This window comes from Stegostoma tigrinum, chromosome 37, assembly GCF_030684315.1.
Source record: "Stegostoma tigrinum isolate sSteTig4 chromosome 37, sSteTig4.hap1, whole genome shotgun sequence".
NCBI lineage: Eukaryota > Metazoa > Chordata > Chondrichthyes > Orectolobiformes > Stegostomatidae > Stegostoma > Stegostoma tigrinum.
Genome location: NC_081390.1, coordinates 15,403,960 through 15,423,057, shown reverse-complemented (window position 1 = coordinate 15,423,057; position 19,098 = coordinate 15,403,960). Strand labels below are relative to the sequence as shown.

The 19,098-nt window shown below is 41.5% G+C and overlaps 1 protein-coding gene across 11 annotated transcripts in view; it reads left to right on the top strand.

The window, feature by feature from the left end:
• Window positions 1–19,098, top strand: part of kcnma1a (potassium large conductance calcium-activated channel, subfamily M, alpha member 1a) — an 828,270-nt gene that overhangs the window by 598,042 nt on the left and 211,130 nt on the right. For all 11 annotated transcript variants that reach the window (XM_059640355.1, XM_059640354.1, XM_059640351.1 and 8 more), the window contains exons 11-14: window positions 4,303–4,408; window positions 7,358–7,440; window positions 12,009–12,078; window positions 16,559–16,714. In XM_059640355.1, the coding sequence (XP_059496338.1) occupies window positions 4,303–4,408; window positions 7,358–7,440; window positions 12,009–12,078; window positions 16,559–16,714 (415 nt within the window). The remainder of the gene's footprint in view (window positions 1–4,302; window positions 4,409–7,357; window positions 7,441–12,008; window positions 12,079–16,558; window positions 16,715–19,098) is intronic.

The window sequence follows — 19,098 nt, the reverse complement described above, 5'->3', positions numbered from 1 at the left end:
GTGGGAATTGGAATGGACTTGATGACATGCCTTACTCATACTCACTGTCCAGCTCACATGAACAGTGTAACTCCTTATTCCTGATCCCTTCCATACTCAGCTTCCATGCAGTTTAAGTTTTTGAGAAAATTGGAAAGACAAAGGAAATGTTGACATGTCTATGATTTTCCAAATCATTCTACATGCTTTTGAGGATTGTACTACTAAACATCAGTACAATATGGAAGAGCTTCCCAGGCCTGAAATTCCATTCATTGTTTCCCAATTTAACGTCCTTTTAATATATCATGAAACAAACTATGGGGCAGATATCTCTGTAAATCTGATACTAAAATCAAAAGATGTTGAAATACACAACGCTCAAAATGGAAAAGGATGAGTTAGTGTGTCACGAGTCTATTCTAGAAGACAGGACAATAATGAGTCTAAAGTTGCACTCATAGATCCAAGGGTTATTTGTAGCATTATTGCTATCTCAGTGGCAATCAGCTGACTTAGCACAGTCTAGTCATCATACTGAAGATTATGAGACCCTATCCCTGTGCCCTTGTTAACATGAAGCCCATTTAATCAAAGGTCTCCTGTTTGTGTGATACCATACGAGGGGAGGCAATGGCCTCATGGTATTATCTCTGGACTGTCAATCCAGAGACCCAGATAGTGTTCTGGGGCCCCGGGTTCAAATCCTGCTATGGCAGATTTGAATTCAATAAACATCTGGAATTAAGAATCTAATGATGGCCATGAATTGATTGTTGGAAAAACCCATCTGCCTCACTTACGTCCTTAAGAGAAGGAAATTGCCATCCTTACCTGGTCTGGTCTACATATGACTCCAGACCCACAGCAATGTGGTTGACTCTTAACTATCCTCTGGGCAATTAGGGATGGGCACTAAATGCTGCCTAGCCAGCGACACCCTCATCCCGTGAATGAATTAAAAAAAACATATCTCCTATCTCTGAGACCTCCTCTTACCTGCAATGTTTGAAGACCTCTACATTCCTTCATTTCAATGACGCACACTTTTCCCTCCACAATTGATGCATGGGGCCCCAAGATCTGAAATTCCCTTGGCAGGCTTTTCTATCTCTACTTGAGAATACACCTCAAAATCTGTCTCTTTGACAAAGTTTTGGCCACCTGTCTTTGTATCCTCTTAAAAGACTTGGTGTCAAAATGTGTTGGTAATCACTCACCTGAAATGCCTTTGGTGTTATATAATACAAGTTGTTGTTGAAAAAGACATGGGGAATGTTAAGCTAGAGCATGTCTGTTGGAATAAACATCTTTTTAAAACAATGTCGCTGCTTCATCTCATTTTAGAAGTGAAGGTAAATAGATTAGCATGGCTAGCTTTTGCTGGACCACAGTGAGCTATGTTATTGATAGCAGTGATGACTTGATTCATTGCCTGTGGTTCTAGTCTTCTGTTCTCTGGATTAGCACATCAGCAGGGGAGCTGAGCAATTCACTCACTTCATCCCAGCAGCATCTGTAGCTGCTGATTTTCCTAAGCTGGATGTGGATTGTAATAATATTAAATGATCCCAGGAGCTCCATCAAAGGCTGCGCAAGACTAAGCAGTGAGTAAGTAAGCCGCACAGACTAGAAACATCCAAGGCCAACTCCCTTTCTACCAAACTCTTCCCACTGGCTTATCATGCCTGCGCTCAAGACCTGGCTTCAGTCCAACTTGGATAAGGTAAAGACAGCTCAGCCCAGGTGACTCCCTGAGTAGTGAACGCTGTTTGAAATTTTGTACTTGTGACAATTGAGTGACAGTGGAAATCTGATTTGGTTGTGATACACTTAAGAGAAGAATAGTCCATAAACACTTATTGTCCAATTGGTATGTTAATGGTGGCTGTTCAGATTTGCAACACCTCTGGGTGCACAGCATTAATGGAGCCATACGTGACCCGAAAGTCAGTGTCTTTCTGGAAGGAGTGGGAGGGGAATAGCTATCGTATGACTAAGACATGTTTTAGGAAGGTTATGCTGACCCATATCAAGTTCCAGCATTTGCATACCAAGCCCAGAATTAGAGAAAATATTTTAAAAATCTTATTTCCTAGAAAAGACTTGTTTACTCAGTTAATCTTTTGTAGCTAAGTTGAGGATCATTCCTAATTATTTTCAATGTTTTTAATAAACTAGTAACACTGCATTTTTCCATGGAGCTTGTAGACAGCACTAACTCAGTTTCCCTTTGAATCTGACTTTAAAAATGGTCAGAGGATTTAGAAACCGCAGTATTTCTTTGACTTAGTCATTCGAACATGTGAGTTAGGAGCAGAATCAGGCCATTTAGCACTTCGAGCCTGCTTTGCTTGATCTAGTTGCACCTCAGCACTACGTTGCTGCTTACTGTCAATAACCTCTCAGGTCTATGTATATTTTTTGAAGATCCCTCTATTAATTTGCCAAGTTTCCATTTCTTCAGTGATTTGTGCCATTGTCTAGCTGAGGACTCGGCCAGCCATTTACTAGTATCCCTGAGACTTGACAGGATGTGATGGAGAAACAGCCTGGGATAACATGATTACCCGATTCCCTCTGGGCCATGGTGGGGAAGGTACTTACCCCAGTCCATGGTGGTCCCAAGAGGTCAGGCTGTATTTCAGGGATCTGCCAGAAGGGAACCCTGAAATGCAAACTTTTATCCATCATCTTGGTAACACCGTTCATCAATTCCGAACACTTGCGCCTTGTGTTGAATTAGACTTTAGGCTTTAGAAAAAATGTTTCTTGCTGTCATTGTGAGGCTCCAAGTTTTAATCACAGACACTTGGTCATACTTGGAAAACAAAATCTCTCATGAATGTTTCAGGAAGCTGATGAAATGTGTCAAGTGTGAGATGTTACTTTGATCACTATTGAGTGCATTTTTCTCAGGCCCCAAAACACAAGAGGGAGGGAAAATTAAAACAATCCACCTGAAATGAATATGTTCTAGAGAAGCAAATTTTTGTTGAAGTCATGTTTTTGCCTTTGTAAAACCCATCAGGGTTTGTGGAAGATATATTCTCTTTTTCTTCCCTCGGAGGGTGCTTAAGAGAAATGAGAATGGGGTATTGTAGCCCATTCTCTAACCTGGCCTCATCATGCTCATGATTTCACCATTGCAAGTTTAGGTGCAGAAAGTTATTCTCAACAGAAAGGCAATGAAATTTCTTGTTAGCAATAATTCTTGAAGCGTCTTAGAGCTCTGCCAATGGATTGTCAGAACTCGCTCTTATTTGATTTTGAGGCTTTGATAAGGTAAATAGGGGACATTGTTCCTAGTGGCCGGGATATCAGGATAATGACCGGAGGATCTGCATTTAAAATAATTGACAAAAAATGTCAGGGCAGGCGCGAGTTGTATTTTTGATGTAGCAGGAATGTAGCAAGTTATGAGCAAGAATGCATTGCCTGAGAGGCTGATGAAAATAGATGCCGTAGTAACTTTCAAAAGGGGATTAGATACATCTTCAAAAAGGTAAACAGTACAAAGATGTGGGGAAGGAGCAGGGAACTGAGATTACTTAGTAGCTCATTCAGAAATTTGGCACAGACACAATGGGCTGTGATCTCCTGGTTGCGTAATTATGTCACATCCCATTTGAATATGATCATATGTCCTATAAAGTCTCCCGTTGCGTGGCTTACATGAAAGGTTCATTACACCACCACCTGTGGTATGCAAGGTGTGGTCAGTGGATCCAAGTTGCTCTGCTAGCTACGAGTTCCGCGTTCCCTAGTGACAAAAGCATTCTGCATTTCAGCCAGGTAGGGTTTAATGTCTGATTAAAGGATGAATGGCCTTATTCCTAACATTAAAAGTAGCCCAACATTGTATTTCAGCACCCAGCAACCTTTGAAATGTTATTCTGCATTGGGTCCAAGCAACAAGAACTTGCATTTATACAGCATCTTTAACATCATAAAATGTCTCAAGGTGTAGCCCAGAAAAAAGATTTAATAGTGGGACACATAATGAGATTAGAACAGGCAAATAAAACCTCTGTCAAAGAGGTAGACATTGGGAAATGCCTTAAAAATATGAGTCTTGGTCATGGAAGTAAGGTAAGAGACTCAACTCTCAATCTCAGTAATGCTAGGGTTTAGATCAGTGTGGTAAATCTCTGGATTAACTTGTCACTTCTTATTAGATTAATCCAAAATGCATTTGTATTAACATTGTTACAATAACATATGATCCATTATCACTGGTTGTATTTCCCTTGTCTAAACTTATGCCTGTGTTTTGTTGAAAGAATTGCTGCTGACTGTTTCAATTTGTTTTTGTCTCCCCAGTATTTCCCCTAACCTTGAGCTTGAAGCCCTTTTTAAAAGACATTTTACTCAGGTGGAATTCTTCCAAGGTTCTGTCCTGAACCCTCACGATCTAGCCAGAGTCAAGGTAATCCTGTATCCTTTTTTTGACTTTACTGCCTTAAGTGCTATGATATGATGAATTCTTATATCTCAGCCAGGGCAGTAAAGTTTGCTTAAAGTCAGAAAAGCTTCCGTTCCACACGTCAACCCCAGTTTCTAATTTATCAGCTGCTCTTTTTCAAAGCCATTGTGGTTAGATGTGCTTTTTCACTTTGTTTAGAAAGCTGCATCTCATTTGGTGTAAGAAAATCTACGCGGTATGTAAGATGCAGTGACAGAACCCAGGATCATACAACTGAGGAAATTTGCACAGTCTTTGTCTGTTGATGACACCCAGAGGCTAATGTGATTGGAAAGCCTTGAAGCTCTCTGTAGCTGTTCCTGCTGATTATACCTGGGTGTAATTATAAAAAAGTTACACAAAGCTGCCTTGTGTTTCAGGGATGTATCTCCACCCTCAGGTTCTTCAGAGGCACAATAAGTGACAATAGCCCAGAGATCCAGGCATCTCATGGCATGCCGCCTTAGATTTATTTCCATCACCCTTCAGCTTAAAATTGAGGAGGGACAAGTTATGGAAATAGTATGTAGATTTTAACAACAATTTATTACATATGGGAATGTAACTCCAAAGTTTCAGTTTCTGAAGAGGCTGAGTGGCATTACAAGAACACACATCTTGCCCTTAACAGAGTCTTTGCATCTGTAAGCATCAGATCTAGCTTCTTCGGGAGCTGCGACAATTACCTGAAACTCATGCTAGACTTTTTCTCAAAACTGACAGCAAATCAGTTCAAGTTGTCCAGAGATTTGCAGTGATTCGCAACTCATGACATTTCTGTTCCTTTTCAAGTTGCTACATTATGTACACAGTAATAACAGATTGTTCATTAACCTCACTGTTATTTTTGCAGCCAATTCTGGACCAATATAAACTCTAGGCAATTTGGATGTCTTTGCAGCCATCAGCTGCAATAATAATAATGTACCACTTGATTTCTACTGGGTTGATACTGGGTTTAGTTGCTCAGCATATTATCGACTCTATATCTGCGATCTTGGAGTTGTGTTAAAATTCACTCCAGGCTGGTGAAATCAAAATCTTGTCTCTGAGTGATGGAAGGATCCTGAAATGTGTCTCAGATCATCTTGACCCACTGCTAACAGTCATACATCCGAAACACAAAACTGCAAAGATCTTGGGAGAAATTACAATTAAATGGATAATTTTATTTAGAGCTGTGGTATTGGTGGCGGAGTGAATTTGTCATTCGTGTATCGGTGCGTTTCTCTTCATTTACATTGTTGGTGCTCAGTAAAGAAAGGGTATTCTTGTGTAATCTTTGCAAAACAAAAACACTTGTGTATACAGCATTGAGTCTGGTACGGTAGTAACACTAGTTTAATCTGGTTTGGGTTTATACATAGATGAATGGCTACAAGAAGGTGCTGATACACACCTCCCACAATTAAAAATATACAAAATACTTGGAATGTACACATGTATATTTCTTGTCTTGCATTTACTGATAAATAAAAGTTAACCCTTGGTTTTCTATTTCTAAAGGTCTTCCTCCTTTCCTGAGAAACTTTTGGGTGCCTCATACAGGTCGGGGCCTGTTTCAGTCCAAAGTATTGCCTTGTTCCTTTCTCCAGCTGTCTGGTTGACAGCTGCGTTATCAGGATCTCTGAGGATATTGTTAACTATGAAAAACAACTCTGGCTGCTCAGCACATGCACCCAAAAGATTTTCGATCATGGCTACACTCCCCCATTCCCCCAATAATACTGATTGATGCAGCCATTTTTTTGAAGTCCATTTTACCCGAATATAACACACAATTTTATCTAGTCTGATCTTTAAGCTTCTCTGTTACAGAGAGAGCTCTCTTAATTTCCCCTGGAGGTTTGCTGTTAGTTTCTCCAACCCGAATTTGTTTGGGTAGGGAAACCACAATCTCACTCTCTTTGCAAGACTGTGACATTATTCCAGTTTAAATGTAGTCATGGAGTCTGGCACAAAAGTAAAACTAGTTTAATTCGATTTGGCTTTTACATTGTATGCTTGTCAATACATAGACACATATACAAATGGCCACAAGAGGGTGCTATTAAAACGCTGTACTCAGATGCCTTTTCCCTGTGAATACTAAATGCCAACGCTGACTGAAAATGTAAAAAGATGTACAACAAGCGTTTCTCGTCAGTGAATTCCTTAACTAAATTTGAAAGTGTAATAAATGACTGTTCAATTAGGCCAAACTACTCTGAGTGAACAACAATTTCGGTCTATTAGAATTCCCTCTGCTTTTTATTCATTAACATAACATGCAAACATCGTTAACTACTACAGCCAAGACATTTTTACAGCCCGTTAGAGACTTGTTGATGTCTAAGGTGAGTCAGTAATGGCTGTCTGTACAAGCATCATTCTAAACACCCCTCTCTGTGAAGCAGTCCCCCAGCTTTCAATTTCCCCTTTCGGCCAATCCATGCCATGCATACCATTGGCTAAATTATCTGCAAAGGTCACAGAGTTACAACTTGATTTCCTGTTAAGTGTTGGATCCTATCAATGAGCAGCAGCAGTAAGACACTGGTATGTGTGCATTAAATGAGGGCTTTTCTGCCCTAATATGAGGAACGGGATTGCTTGGGATATGAATATCCTTTGTGAAGAAGCCAAGATTGATCATTTGTAAATGACATTTCATTTTAGCATTTTATAAAAATGATTTGATTAGAATAACATTTTATTTTCACCCTTTTCTTTCATATAGCTTTCAAAACTTGACAAATGAGTGATTGGTTGTGATTAAACTCAGTTTGGGTTAAAATTTATTGAGATGTGTACAGTCTAGTTAAGTCAAAAGTTTTGAATATCAGGCTTTTGAATTATTTTTGAATCTGACTTATTGAGTTTTCCTTCTGATCCATGCCTTTCATTGGCTTTTCATGTTTTGCCGTGTCTCAGATAGAGTCATCAGATGCATGTCTAATTCTGGCAAACAAATACTGCCCCGATCCTGACGCTGAAGATGCCTCGAATATTATGAGGTAAGAGTGGAGGATGGAACAGAGCGCAGCCTCATATCTTACAGAGCGATAAGGCCCCAGGTGGTGTTCAGAGGTTCTCCAATTCTGTGTGCTGTACTCATGTGAGTGACAAAGTCAGACCAGTTGTGCTGCTTCCCTTCATTTGACATGACTCAACCAAAAATTTCAAGACAAAATATCCTTCAAAACTATCTTCAAATTTCTAACTTCAAGAATAATTTTTATTGCTGTCTTTGAAGGATAGTAATTTAATTAAGATCAGCAGCACTAACCTGGGCAACTAAGGAGCAACTGCAGCCTAATGAATGAGGAAGGAACAGTCGGGTTGACTGGGTGAGATGTAGTAGGGTGGGAGAGACTTGTATAGAGAGAAAACATCAGCACGGAGCTGATGAACATCCAGTCTATTTTGATGCAAAGGCGAGTGGACTAAGCAAATTATGAAGGACAGGCTATAGGGAACTCGATATGTAGGAGCAGAGAGGAGCTGACGTTCCAGCAATTGGGCAGGTGATAGAGGCAGACAGTCAGGAAGCAAGGGAGATGTTGGGGAGACAGTAGTGACATGCGTCAGTTTTATTCCCCTCAGGTGTCCTTACAATTGTGAATAATGTCACATTCAGGAACAAAAAGACTTTATAAGCATTGCATGATGTTTTAACAAGGGTAGCCCAGCTGACATCACCTGTTCTACACCATAGAAATGAAATGATCTCCATTGTGTTTCCATCTCATATAAGTTGCACTGAATTTTACATCCTATTCCAGCTTAATGTTAACACTAACAATAACCCGAGTTTGCTGAAAAAAATTTTGAAATGCTTTTATGTGTCGTATTTTAAAATATAATTTGTTTAGCAGTTTGTTTGAGGAGTGTAAATGCAAACTGTGATCAGGATTGGATCAAACTACATTGTGGTGCACAAATAAATCATCACAAATGAATCACCTGGGCTCAGGATTTCTGTTTCTGCACTGAAAATGACACTGGATATCTGCCTTACTCAGCTGTTTGTTACCAGTGGATAGCAGTGAGGGGCACATGTCACAGGTGGACAACAGTGAGGGGCACGTGTCACTGGCAGACAGCAGTGAGGGGCACGTGTCATGGGTGGAAGGGGCACATGTCACTGTCAGGCAGCAGTAAGGGGCACGTGTCACTGTCGGACAGCGGTGAGGGACACATGTCACCAGCTCTGGGCGATGTAGTTTCTGTCGTGACCAGGGACCAGTGCAATCTGTTACAAATTATGTAGGAGTATGGAGAGGACTTTGTTTATTTATTAATTCCTGCATCTGAACAAAAGTCTTTTATAAGTTATTTTTCAACTGGGATTTTGAAAGGTTTTGCTGCAGGAAATGTCCAGGCACATATGATAGATAAACACAATCCGGAAAGTATATATCATCTCAACCACTTTGGTAAAAACATTGACAATCTTTGTGATGTTGTGTCTACAGTATATATTACAATGAAAGCAAGGAGGGAGCTAAGCATTGGTACAAAAATGTGGCCTAGCTACACTAGAGGCCTGGATGTCCTCTCTTACCCACTCATGAAAGCTGCTGTGTAACTAATCGCTGACTTCAGAGGTGAAGATAAATAGTCTGGTCAGATGATAATGTTAACTCTCTGAGGGAAATCAGAAATAATACAAAATTAAAGAGATGCAACTCCTAATCACAGAAGAGGTTGCAGGAAAGATTTGAGTGTCAAATTCCCTTGGAGCTTCTCTCACTTTGGGAGGAAGTGAGATGTGATGCAGTGATAATTTTTAAAAGATCTGTTCTTGTGTTAGGCCAGTATTTACTGTCTGTCTCTCATTGCATGATCCGAGTAGGTGAATTTCAGAGGGTGGTTATATGTAAACCTCATTCTGGAGCCACATGTAAGGTCAGATAAGGATGGCAGGTTTGTTTCCCTAAACGACATCAGTGAATCGGATGAGTTTTTTTTACAACATTTGGTAGTGGTCGCCATTAGGCTAACATTTTATTTTTCTTTCCAAATTTTGATTGAATTCAAATGTCAGTACTTAGCTAATGGCATTTGAATTCATGCTCAAGAACATTAGTCTGAGCTTCTGGATTACTAGCCCAGTGACATTACCTGCCTCTCCTTAACAGCTCTGGACTAGTAACCCTGGCCAGTATTCTGAAGACATGGTTTGAATCACACCATGGCAGAGGCTGACATTTGAGTTAAAGAAAACATCGGAAACAAAAAGCTAGTTTAATTGTGATTGTGAAACAGCTACCAGTTGTTGTAAAAATTCCCTTTTTATTTCAAAAATAGGCTTTATTCATGAAAAGTATTTACATGCATAATAGTCACTAAAGTGTTTTGTTCTGTACAGTCTTTGGAGAAACAAATTAGAGTTTGACCTTCCTGACAGTTCCAACAGGCCAGTTCAAAGCCATTTCTTAGTTATATATGTAAATAGTATCTTGCATATGAGGCACTAAGAAGATCCAATAACTGAATGGACCCCGTTGTGCTTTGTCCAAAAGCCGTTTATATCATGGTCTTTACCCACGGCAGCTGCCCAAGCTTTAGACTGTCCCTCAGCATGTAGTCCTGGGCCTTGGAGTGTGCCAGTATCCAACACTCAGTCCAGATCAACTCCTTGCTTTCGAAGACCAACAAGTTTTGGGCAAACTAAAGAGCACCTTTCACTGAGTTAATGGCCCTCCAGGCATTGTGGATATTTGTCTCGGTGTGCATCCTGGGGAACATCACGGAACTGCTTGGGATGAACCACTGCATCTTTCTCCAGACTTTCTTTGCAAAGGCACATTCTAGCAGGAGATGAGTGACAGTCTCTACTCTTTCCTCCCCACCCCCGACGTAGCTGCTTTGAGGCAGTGTGTGGTGGTGTACAGAGCCCAGGCGTGCATGAAGGATCTCTAAGGTAGTGCCCTTCTCACCACCAGCCAAGCGATGCCTTGCTGCTTTTTAGAAAGTTCTATTGAGTTGTTTTAAAACCCATCTGGTTCACTTATGTTCTTTAGGGAAGGAAATCTGCTGTCCTTACTTAGTCTGACCTATGTGTGACTCCAGCCTCATAACAATGTGGTTGACTGTTAAATGCCCACTGGGCAGGTAGTTCTGATTGTAAATGCTGGAACTAGCCAATGAAGCCTACAACCCAGGAATGAATTAGTTTAATTAACAATTCTGCATCTATAACTTTGGCAAAAGTATCTGTGTAAATGAATTTTGTATTAAGGTTACAGCAGCACCATGAGAAAAGACACAGGAAAATGCACCTTATTTTATGACCAGATTTGCTCTGTTGAGTGCTGTGTTTAAAACTATGTTGTGTAATCCTGTTTACAAGCGGCAGGTGGTGAATAATCTGAAAGATACTGTAATGGTCCCCACTGAGACATAGAGGAAAATAGAAACAGGAGGAGGCCATTTGGCCTTTAGAGCCTGCTCCACCATTCATCAGGATCATGGCTTATCATCCAACTCAATAACTAATCCTGCTTTCTTCCCACAACCTTTGATCCCATCCACCCCAAGTGCTATATCTAGCTACCTCTTGAATACTTCCAATGTTTTAGCATCAAGTATTTTCTGTGGTAATGAATTCCATAGGCTCATCACTTTTTGGGTGAAGAGATGTCTCCTCGTCTCCATCCTAAATGGGCTACCCCAAATCCTCAGATTGTGACCCCTTGTTCTAGATACACCCACGATCGGAAACATCCTTCCTGCAACTACCCTCCCCAGTCCTGTGAGAATTTTGTAAGTCTGTCTGAGATACCCCCTGATTCATCCGAATTCCAATGAAAGCAATCTTTTCCTAGCCAATCTCTCCTCATAACGACAGACCCACCGTCCCTGGAATCAACCTGGTAAACCTTCGCTGCACTCCCTCGAGAGCAAGAGCATCCTTCCTCAGAAAAGGAGACCAAAGCAGCACACAATATTCTGGGGGTAACCTTACCAAGACCCTGTAGAACTGCAACAACACATCCCTGCTCCTGTACTCAAAACCTCTGACAATGAAGGCCACTGTACCATTTGCCTTCTTTACAGTTTCAGAAGCCATCAGTCATTATGGTATTGTTGAAAAGGCTCAAGAGCCTTATTCCTGTACTATACCTTGTTTGCCTCATAATAAGTAACTGCTCAAGGACAACTGGAGCATAGTTATTTCTAAAATAAATATTTCTTTAAGTTTTTCTTGAATCCAGTTCTACAAACGTAAAGTTGAAGGAACACTGCAGACTTCTTCACTGCCTTGAGGTTGGTTGGCTCACCGAGCTGGTCTGTTGTTTCGCAGATGTTTCGTTACTATGTTGGGTAACATCCTCCATGCAGCCTCTGATGAAGCTTCATCAGAGGCTGCACTGAGGATGTTACCCAGCATGGTAACGAAACGTCTGTGGAACAACAAACCAGCTCGGTGAGCCAACCAACCTCAACACCCACAACCCAAGTTACAAATTAATTCTTCACTGCCTTGCAGTTGTCTTATTTGTAACTGTTAAGGAGATTATCTGTTATTTGCCTAATAAGGTCCAGGCTAATTAATCATTTTCCTTTTTCGTTTCAGGGTAATATCTATCAAAAATTACAATCCAAAGATAAGAATTATAACACAGATGTTACAGTATCATAACAAGGTCAGAATCTTTTGTATTGATACGGAATGATGCTTTGATTACTGTCCTGAACAGTCTAATAATTTGAGTGGGCTGCAAATGTTGATTGACTTTTGAGTCCAAACCCTGTGCCTAAATTGCAAAGGCTTATGCTGAGTGTACAGATGCTCCCAGTCATTTTCAGCAAGCAGGGCAACATGCTGTTAATGAACGACAGAATCGTTACAGCACAGAAAAGGCCATTCAGCCTATCCGGTCATACCGGTGTGGTAAAAGAGCCATCCAATTGGTTCCAAACCCAACCCCTCCACAAATGCTCGGTATATCTCTGTTATATTCTTCTGTGTTACACCCAGGTTCCATGCATTTGCCTCCTGGAGTCACCAGTCAGTCTGCCTCTGCTGTCCTCCGAAGGTAGTGTGAGGGTCAGGTCTAAATCATGGAGGAGACGATTCAATACCGAGTGGCGACTGAAGATATAAGCTACGACCCATGGGGCGTGTGGGTTGGCTGTCTTGGAGAGGGGATTCCTGCTCCTTCTGACTGTCCAGCAGTCCTCCTCTTTCTTTAGCTGCCCAGTTAAACCCAGAGGACGGATAAAAATGGGAGGCAGCATCCCCATTATAATTTTGAAATGAACTTGCTGGTTGGGTTTTGGACCAAGATTGTGAAAATTTCCACATCCAACCTGACCCCCAGTCGCCTGAAGTATAGTTAAAATTCTCACAAATTCTATTGACTACATAGAACTTAGCCTCCTGATTTTAAAATCTTGAAGAGGGTAGGTTGGAATAAATCCATCTGATACTTTTCAAATATGGAGGACAAGCTAATGCGACTGTTTTGAGAAAGGCAGGGCTAGCAGGAACACTGATAGAGAAGTGAACTAGGATCTCCTGTTTGGTGGTATCATTCCCTAGGGAGAATACAAAGAGAAACAAACAAAGACATGGAATACCCTAATGGAAACTGACTTGCTCTATGTATGTTCAGTATCATTTTCTTCCTGTAGACTGAAAGCCTGGCATGTGGCATTGAAACAGAGAGATATTTGATATTTTGTGTCTGTGCCAACAGTATAGCTTCCTAACAATCTGATTTGGGTCCAAGCTACAGACTCACAGCAGATGTTTCTGCTCCTCACATTTTCCCCTCCATCATGCTAATGCAGGATTCCCTCAGACTGATGGAGAAAAAAAAATAATACATTTAAACAACATATTTTTGTAGAAAGCATAGAATGCGACCAGAAGAAGCATGAGGCATAGTATCATTTAAGGACAGCTTGATATTCAGTTTGTTTTCAGGAAGTATTTTAAACACAACTCTTGCTCTGGCCTCTCAAGGAATCTTACTGCACGAGTTCAAGCTGCTATCAGCAGCAGTTGCTCCTCTCTGTGGTCACTACCTGTAACTGCAGAGGGTGAGACTTGTTCCCTGGCAAGGTATCTTGCTGCTTTTGAAGGAAGAAACCCGGAAGTGAGGCAATCCATCGCAACAGACCCCAGAGTTCAAAGGCCAGGCAGGAAAACACACCGATGCTTCATCAGAGGCTGCACTGAGGGTGTTAATAAGCATGGTATCGAAATGTCTGCGGAACAACAAACCAGCTCAGCGAGCCAACCAACCTCCACACCCACAACCTGAGCTACAAATCTACTCCAAAACCTCAGAAGGGAGATTAAGCATTGAGGCAATTGCATTGAAACATACCTTTCTTTTTCCTTGATTGAATCAGTTAGACGTTTAGTGTGAGGAATCTGGAGGATTTATTGCTCTCCTCACAAGGAATACATCGAGTCATAGAACCCCTACAGTGTGGAGCCATTTGGCCCATTGAGAACACACTGACCCTCTGAAGCACATCCCACACAGACCCACCCCCTACTCTAACCCTGCATTTCCCATGGCTAATCCCCCTAAGATGCATACCAGAGCAAACGAAGGAAACCTACCCAGACATGGGGAGAACATGCAAAACTCCACACAGACAGTCGCCCGAAGCTGGAATCGATGCTGGATCCTTGGTGCTGTGAGGCAGCAGTGCTAACCACTGAGCCACCGTGCCGGTCCTGTCGTGTGCCTGCCATACAGAGAAGTCTGCTCCTGTCTTCCCCTTGTGGCGTGCCTGGATAGGGAGCTTAGTGCCTGAGGAAAAGCGAGCCCAGAACAAGAGTGTCGGAGATAATGGGAACTGCAGATGCTGGAGAATCCAAGATAACAAAGTGTGGAGCTGGATAAACACAGCAGGTCAAGCAGCATCTCAGGAGCACAAAAGCTGACATTTCAGGCCTAGACGCTTCATCAAAAAAGACCCTTACCTGATGAAGGATCCAGGGCCAGAACATCAGCTTTTGTGCTCCTAAGATGCTGCTTGGCCTGCTGTGTTCATCCAGCTCCACACTTTGTTATCCAGAACAAGAGTATATTAGTTTAACATTAAAGTTGGTCATTCAAAGGTCATATCGAGGAATACTTCTTCACATAAAAGGAAGTGGGACAGTGGAACTTACTTCCATCCTAAAAAACAGTTTAGAGACTATGGGTTCAATTGAAATCCCCAGATCTGATTTTGACAGATTTCTACTAGGCTACTTTGTTAAGAGTTACAGTATTAATGCTGTTGAATGGACTTAAGTTACAGTTAAACCATAATCTAATTGAATGACTTAACAGATACGACGTGCTAAGGTCTTTGTACTGTTTGCTTTTTGATCATGTCCTTCCCTCAAATGGCTGCATTTCGGAGATCATTGTGCCAGGCACACCAAGCACTAACTCCTTTCTCAATTTCACAATTCTGTGCATCTTGAACGTTCTGCATCATCTGCCACTCCTGGTGTCAGCCTTTGTCACCCGCCAGGTTTTATAGTGGTATTGTCACTGGACTAGTAATCCAGAGATGCAGAAATATTCTGGGGACTTTGCTTCAAATCGCACCTCAGCTGGTGATATTTGAATTCAATCTGGAATTAAAAGAGCATGAAGCCATTGTCATAGAAACCCATCAGTTTCTTAACGTGGCCTGGCATATACCTGACTCCAGACCCACTGCAAAGGGTTGACACTTGACTGCCCTCTGTGCCAGAGCAACTCATCTCCGATCTTCATTGCGGCCTTCGTTTAAAGATGAACAAAAGAGCTGAATTCCAGAGGTGGGGGTGAGTGGATGGCCCTTGACATCAGCATCACATTCGACCAAGTTTGGCATCATTGGCCCGTAACGAAACTTGAATTGGGGCAGAGGAGGGAAGCTGTCTGCTGATTGGAGTCATACCTGGAGCCAAAGATAGATGCGTTTGTTGGAGGTCAGTCAGCTCAGCTCCAGGCCGTCACTCAGTGCAGCACAGAATTTTGCCCCCAACCATCTTCAGCTACTTCATCAATAATGTTCCCTCTACCACAAGGTCAGAAATGGGGATGTTTGCCGATGATTGCACAATATTAAGCACCATTCACATCACCGTAAGCAACAGCCAAGGAATTGTACTTGCCTTCAGTGACCCTAAGGTAATGAAGAGGGAATAGGCACCCTATTCCACATGTCTATACCTCTTTTCTGTTTGCCTCCCTTACCCTGTGCCCTCAATAGGAAGTGTGCATGTGGGTATTGGGTGATGACGGGATATTTTTCGCCATTAAACACAGTAGGGTTACGTAACCTACTGCCGTTTACAGTCTGACTGAAGAAGGGCCAATTCAGTGAGGTATTCTGCTCTAGTCTTCTCCTGAGGGCCAGTCAATGGGAAGACTATAAATTGCTCTTTGTTAACACATTTGTGGTTTCTCCTGTGCTGGGAATCCTTACTGTTCCTAGAAGTCCAAGGAAGGAGGTTGCTCAGAAATTAAGTTTGAAAAATAACCAAATAGGCTGTCCTACATCTCCAGTTCCAAAACCAATCAATCGATTTGATCTTTAACAGAATTTTCACTTGATTAAGATCTGTTTAATTTGGAATGCTGCTGTAATTATTCTTGCGTATATATTTAAAATGATTATGAAGTACATCCCTTCAAGTGCAGGGTTCTCATACCTGTAAAATGTCAGGCAGCAAACTGCAGCCCTGACAGCCCAGGCTCAAGGTGGGTAAAGGAAACTGCTTTATATCGAGTATACTTTCTGCCCCTGTTGTTGGAAGGGCTGCAGCTGCTTTTGTTTTTGTAGTTCATTACAGAACAGAAATGCTACACTGGCACTCCTGCATGAACAGTATAAAAATAAAACAAAATGTTTAACCAACGATATTGGAAAGGTATGAAGGGCCCTAGGGAACTCGTGCTGAATGGGCAACAGATGTGAGTCCAGATTGAAGTACAGTGTGTCTGTTGCACACTGCGCCAGTGCCACCCTATTGTTTGGGGTTCCCAGCAAAAAGAAAGGAGACAGTTTTTCAAACTTTTCACGAAGAACTGCATATTTTTTCGTGATGTTTATTGGGGCCAGTATGAGCAGAATTCAATTTATAACTTCTGTTTTATTTTTGCTCTCCTCTGCTATCAGGCCCATCTGCTGAACATACCCAGCTGGAATTGGCGAGAAGGGGATGATGCAATCTGCCTAGCTGAACTGAAGCTGGGTTTTATAGCTCAAAGCTGCCTGGCTCCAGGCCTCTCTACAATGCTGGCCAACCTCTTCTCCATGAGGTCGTTCATCAAGGTACAGTACTGTCTCTTTGTATTAAGCCTGACAAAACATTCATCCCACTTGTCATTCTTTTGTAGAAAAAAGAATATATCTCGAAGGAAAATACAAAAGATGGAAGATATTTCCTTTTTTTTGTGTTTAACAGCAGGTGCCCCACACATACCACAGTTTTTAATGTGTGCCAGTGCTTCAATAATTCAAATGGAGTGCGAATCTAATGTTGTTTTCTTAGGCTTTAATTTAGTGAAACTAATTGTGCACAGCTTATATATTTGGTGCGGTGTTTAAAAAGGGATTGCTGCCAAGCACATAGAATGCTAAGCTGTAAAGAGGTGAAACCCAGATAAATTTTCTGGATTACAAGCTGTACATAAACAAGACCAGGTCAAACCACTAGGAACCCCTGTCAGCATTGCCAATTGACCCCTCTATGGTTTCCACCAAAACGCGTAGCATCAAGAAAGGGCTACTTTCTGTCATCCCTTGCCTATGGATCTGCAAAACTGCCATCACAGTTTTCTTTTCATAGACAGATAAATGCTCGTGGTGCATAAGTGATTAAAGATGCACTGTTGTATCCACTTTCTCCAAAAATATAAGAGCCGGGATCTCCTACTGAGTCCATGATTGGTGGGTTTAACTCCCACTCCATAGACTTGAGCACATCAATCTAATCCAGCACTCAGAAGCAGTGCGAAAGAAATGTGTGACTGTTGGGGATGCCATCCTTTGGATGTAACATTAACTGGAGGCCTTGCCTCCTCTCCGAAATGGAGATAAATTATTTCAAAGAAGAGCAGCTAAGATATTTCACTGATCTTGGACATTATTTCTCCTTCAGCAATGATACAGACTATTTGCTGTCATCATATTGGTGTTTGAGGGAGCTTGCTGCACGCAGTTGGCTGCTGTGGTTCGTATATAATATGCCTTGGGCCATCTGGACTTTGTTGAAGGCGTAGTATTAATGCAAGTCTGCCTTTCTTTCTATGAATTTTTTTCAGTGCCCTTGATGACTGTCTGAAAATAGAGGTTTTGTTAAAGATGTAGTGGCATTTTTGTAGCATCCCTGACCCTGTGACTGAAACATGTCAAAGGACTTTGTAGTGTGAATACTACTTGGAGTTTGTTAAGCAAACATGATAGCAGTTTTTTGCCTGTAAGGTCATATCAAGAGCAACAGTTAAATGGCTGCTTCCTCTATTTCTTTTGGTGATGTTGGCTGAATGTGGAAAATGAGAAAAGCTTAAAGCCACAGAATCTTTAAAATCCCACACAGGTGGACAGAATTTCATTGTGCCTTGACCTGAAATAGGCAATCATTCTTTACATGATGAAAAGTTGTGACTAAAAACTGATGGTATCATTGTCTATGAGGGAGTTCTTGAACAAAGATAAATTACTGTTTCCATGTGTAGGATTATCAAGTTGAGAGGCATAAGGATAAAATGAAACTTCACTGAGATCACACAATATGCATTAGCTGATTGCCTACCAGTAAACAAGCTATTTTTTATTTCAAAAATATACTTTATTCATAAAACAAATCTAAATGTAAAATGTATATATATGCTTTATATCCACATACACATATATAGTCACAAATGTAGTTCAGTTCTGTACAGTAGCTTATGAGGAAACAAACAATTGAGTTTGACTCTATTCAACAAACAAACCAAATGCATCTCTTACTTGTACAAGACAATGTTTACATGCATTTGAGGAACCAGGAGAGGCCAATGGGCCCCTATTTAACTCTGGAAGAATGACCTTAGACAGTGGCCTTTTCCCACTGTGCCTTGGCAGCAGCTGCCCCAAGCATCAGTGCGTCCCTCAACATGTAGTCCTGGATCTTGGAATGTGCCAGTCTATGACATCCCTTCAGTGTCACCTCCTTGATGTGGAAGACTGGCAGGTTCTAGGCAGACCAAAAAGCATCTTTAAAAAGTTGTTTGCCCTCCAGGCACGGTTGATATTTATGTTGGTGTTCATCCTGGGATACAGGCCGTAGAGCACAGAGTCCTGTGGCGCAGACCTGCACAGAAGAAACCTCAGCAAATACTGCTGCATCTTTCTCCAGACTTCCTTTGCAAAGGCAAACAGACTGGCACGCCTCAACTCTTTCAGTTGAGACTTTGCGGATCAAAGTGTGTGCCACTGTGTGATGCCAGCCTGGTTTCTGAGCAATGGCCATCACGTCTGCTAGGGGTAATACTAAATTCTTCAAAGAAATAACAGGCCCTCATTTGTATGGAGTCCATGACCCCTGGAGGTGTGAAAATGCTTCACTGCCAATGAATTAGTTTGAAGAGTAGTTTAATTTCCTTAGAATTCAATGGAATTACAAATAAGGTGGGTGTATAAAGGGTGGATAATTTGCTGCTTCCACTTAGTAG